The 4509-nt window shown below is 43.5% G+C and overlaps 1 protein-coding gene across 1 annotated transcript; it reads left to right on the top strand.

Moving 5' to 3' along the window:
- The first annotated feature begins 1809 nt into the window (after positions 1 to 1809).
- LOC133758668 (ferritin light chain-like) lies at positions 1810 to 2526 on the top strand. The gene has a single exon (XM_062189859.1). It carries the CDS (start codon positions 1810 to 1812, stop codon positions 2524 to 2526), a length of 717 nt encoding a protein of 238 aa, XP_062045843.1.
- Positions 2527 to 4509: the final 1983 nt, after the last annotated feature.

Raw genomic sequence — 4509 nt, 5'->3', positions numbered from 1 at the left:
AACATAAATCAAACAAACCTCCAATCTAAATGCTGGAAAGAGGTTCAATGCCGTTGGTCACCTCCTTACCACAACTAGCTGCTCTGTATCTACAAACCCCATCTATGCTGATGGCAAACAGGGCATTCTCCAGAGCACTCTCCCACTTCCTCCGTCCGGTTCTCTGGTGTTTTGTAGCAACTGTCACACTTCCACTAATGCAGGATGGCTGCAAAAACAGAGATTCTGCCTGCTCTCTGCCTCTTTCAATATAGAGCTCTTCTTTCTGAAGTCCAAACAAAAAATGTTATGCTGAGCTGTTAAAAGATCTTGCTTAATAGAAAATGCCAATGTTTGGATGTCTCCAGAAGTGATATTGCTTTGCTGATACATCTCTAAAACCATGTTAGTCTTCTTTTTTTCTCATAAAGTATGGCATTGTTTCATTTATGACTTAAAATCCCATGGAACTTCGCATCTCCCTTGCTATGATTTAGATATTGGTTTAGGTGTCTTCCAAAGGCCCAGGTGTTAAAGGTCCACAGAGTCTTACGCTAATGGTTAATGAATTAGTGTGATGGTATTCGATTAAGGGTGGTGAGTTAATCCAATATTGGTGTCTGAAGGTCAGGCCTTTGGGATGTGATTATATGGGATTATGTTGTTGGAGTTCTCATGATCATGGTGGCTTTATGAAAAGAGATACATTCTCTCCCTCATGCTCTCTTTCCCTCTCTCCCTCCCTCACCATGTGATGTTCCTCCAACATTCTCTGCCTCCTTTACCATCAGATGCCAACCTAATGTGGTCATTCAGCCTTGAACTGTGAACCTCCAAAACTGTAAGCTAAAATAAATCTTCTTTCCTCTGTAGCTCCTCCCAGGTACTTTAGGTGTAGTGAGAAAGGCTGACCAATGCATTTCTGATCCTTTCCTGATTGTAAATTGAAAACTCTTCTTTACCTCTGGGAGGCTGAATTCTATTCCTACCTTTAAGCCACTCACAAAGGACTTGGATTTTTTCTTCACGAACAAATGTCCATTTGAATCAATCACCCACTCCCTCTGTTCTTAATTCAAAGGTACTCTCCATCTCTTTTCCCTGGTTTTATTAAAAGATGTCAGTTCTTTTTTGATTCATGATTCAAAAATTTGCTCTTCTCAGGAACAGGCTAAGGCTGCAAGTTGACTCAGGAATTCTGGTCTTTGGCACAATTCATCTCCAAGAAACTTACATTTTCTATTTTCTTCTGTAAATTACTGACTTTAGAGTCTAAAGTATGCCAGAGAACTGGATTATCCAAATATTGAAATGCAATGCAGTTGTTAAAAAGAGTATGTTTGGGCTGGCGCCACAGCTCACTAGGCTAATCCTCTGCCTGCAGCGCCGGCACCCTGGGGTTCTAGTCCCGGTTAGGGCGCCAGATTCTGTCCCAGTTGCTCCTCTTCCAGTCCAGCTCTCTGCTGTGGCCCAGGAAGGCAGTGGAGGATGGCCCAAGTCCTTGGGCCCTGCACTCGCATGGGAGACCAGGAGGAAGCACCTGGCTCCTGGCTTCCGATCGCCGTAGCGCACTGGCTGTAGCGGCCATTTGGGGGGTGAACCAATGGAAAAGGAAGACCTTTCTCTCTCTCTCTCTCTCTCTCACTGTCTAACTCTGCCTGTCAAAAAAAAAAAAAAAAAAAGAGTATGTTTGGGCAGCTTCTGACTTCCAGCTTCCAACTGACCTCTGATCGTGTCTCCAGCTGCAACTTCCGGGCCCACTTCTCTGCCACCTTTTGCTTCTGGGAGCAGAGAATGCCGCGTTCGTGGTCATCTTGTTGCAGACCAACAATGACTTCCCTGATTCGTCAGAATTACTCCACGGAGGTGGAGGCTGCTGTCAACCACCTGGTCAGTTTGCACCTGCAGGCCTCCCATACCTACCTCTCTCTGGGCTCCTGCTTCCACCGCGACAGTGTGGCTCCCAAGGGCTTGGGCCACTTCTTCGGCATGTTGGCTGAGAAGAAACACCAGGGCGCCAATCAGCGGGGGGGTGGGGGGGGGTGTCACGCCCTCTTCCCAGAGGTGGAGAAACCATCGCAAGATGACTGGGGGGATCCCTTAGATGCCATGGAAGCTGCCCTGGCCCTAGAGAAGAACCTGAATGAGGCCCTGTTGGATCTGCAAGCCTTGGGTTCTGCCCACACAGACCATCATCTCCGTTACTTCCTGGAGAACCACTTCCTGGATGAGGAGGTGAAACTCCTGGAGAAGATGGGCACTCACCTGACCAACCTCCCTCCGCAGGCTGGTAGCCCCCAGGCAGGGCTGGGCAGGGCTGTCTCTTTGAAAGGCTCTTTGAAAGGCTCACCAAGTGGGATTAGGAGCCTCCAGAGCCCAGCGGCCCCTGGGGGCTCTCTGGATCTTGCTAATCAGAGCCTCTCTCCAGCCACTAGGCAGCTTGTCAAGAATCCTGGAGCCCTCTCCCAAGTCATGGACCAAATGGAAATAAAGCTTTTGACTGAAAAGAAAGAGAAAACAAGAGTGGAAATAAAACTACGTGACTAAAATGGGTTATCTAATGGTGAACTGAAGATGGTATCTTGTCATTAAATCTCTCATGCTCCCTACTAACAGGCAACTGAAGTACATACATTGAACTCCAGTGGAACAATGCTTTAAAGTGAAAGAAAATTAAACTCTTAGAAATACAATGCCACGTTATGTATTACTTAAGGAGGAATGGATGAGAATCAGTTTGTTGTACTAAAGAGACTTTCATGTTCCTTAATAAGGAAATAAGTGAAACATCTTTTTTTACAGCTATTTCTTCTTTGTGTACCAATGTGGACTTTTGGATTAAAAAGGGGGAGAAATAAGAGTATAATTATGTGTTTACTTATTTTTGCAAAGGAAGAGTACAACTGTTGGATGTGGTTATAGAGTAGTCTAGGTGGAATGGCTTGGGATGTGTGAGACTGCTCTGAATATGTTTTTTTTTTTTTTAATTTAGTTTTGACTTTTGAGACATGTAAGTTCAAAAATTTAAAAAATATTTAAAAGGTAGTAAGAAGTTCTTAAAATACCAACAGAAAAAAACAACCTGAAACTGACAGCATATTTAGAAACTTAATCACAAAAATCAATTCAAGTAACTTTTTAACACAACACCCTAAGTCAGAGCAGAAAAAACTCAAAGGAAATTGTGAACTTTCCTGAATGGTTTTATTAGAAGTTGTGGTATTGGTCTAGTGATTCTGAAAATATGTTATTGTGTAATAGGATGGGACAGGTGATTACTGGTGCTTTGTGGATCCAGGGTTCTTGGTAGAAGAGGGGTACAAAGAAGGAACAGGGTGAGTGGGTAAGAAAAAACTATGATATGGATTCATCTAGAGGTGTCAGTATTATTTTTTAATATACATATTTAAAGTAATAATACAGAATCCTTTAAGGGATAAACATTTTAAATATATATGTATTTCCTTGCTTTTTCTATCCCACTCCCACATTTCCCATAAGCAGTGACACCTTAGTAACAGTACAGTTAGCATTCATTATTTAAATTCAAAAATACCATTCCTCAAAGGAATCTGGGATCCCAAATAAAAGGCTAGTTCCAGGTGTGAGGCAGTCTAAGGAAAGATCAAACCTAGAAAAAACTCTGTGTTTCTCTGAAACATTGAAGTATTCAAAGACTAATAAAGCCTTAAGTTTTAAAAGGACATAGTAACTGGCTTAAAGGAACTTCTGGGAAAATTTGGGACAATTTGAGCATCAAAAATACAATGACAGAAACAGCTCAGGCCAGCGCCGCAGCTCACTAGGCACTAGGCTAATCCTCCGCCTTGCGGCGCCGGCACACCGGGTTCTAGTTCCTGTTGGGGCACTGGATTCTGTCCCAGTTGCTCCTCTTCCAGGCCAGCTCTCTGCTGTGGCCCAGGAAGGCAGTGGAGGATGACCCAGGTCCTTGGGCCCTGCACTGCATGGGAGACCAGGAGAAGCACCTGGCTCCTGGCTTCGGATCAGCACGATGCGCCAGCCGCAGCGGCCATTGGAGGGTGAACCAACAGCAAAAAAGAAGACCTTTCTCTCTGTCTCTCTCTCTCTCACTATCCACTCTGCCTGTCAAAAAAAAAAAAAAAAAAAAAAAAAAAAAAACAGCTCATGGTGGGCTTGGTCACAACACAGATTTCTGAATATACACCTCAAGGCCCGCCCTGAGATTCTGATTAATCATTCTGGGCTAAGACAGGATTTTCACTTCTGAGCAGCTGAGCAGGTGGTGCTGGTGATGTTGCTCCAAGAAGCAGAGTTAAGCAGCACTGTGTGATCAAACTTTTAATTTAAAAAGTATTCATGAGACAATAGTGATGAGAGGCACAGACAGGGGTGTGGACAGAGAAAGAATCAAAAATAGAAGAAGCTCAAATAAAAAAAAAGAGTATGTTTGGTCAAGAGGATGTGGACTCTTGCAGAAAAATGCCTGATATGTTTTAAGTTAAACAACGAAAAGAAGTTAAAGTCTATGTACTTTTGTCTAATTTACAG

Source organism: Lepus europaeus, chromosome 4, assembly GCF_033115175.1.
Source record: "Lepus europaeus isolate LE1 chromosome 4, mLepTim1.pri, whole genome shotgun sequence".
Lineage (NCBI taxonomy): Eukaryota > Metazoa > Chordata > Mammalia > Lagomorpha > Leporidae > Lepus > Lepus europaeus.
The sequence above is the reverse complement of the archived record's forward strand: the minus strand, read 5'-3'. Positions and strand labels throughout refer to the sequence as shown.

Coding starts and splice junctions, on each gene's coding strand:
- LOC133758668 (XM_062189859.1), top strand. CDS start 1,810: ATGACTTCCCTGATTCGTCAGAATTACTCCACGGAGGTGGAGGCTGCT.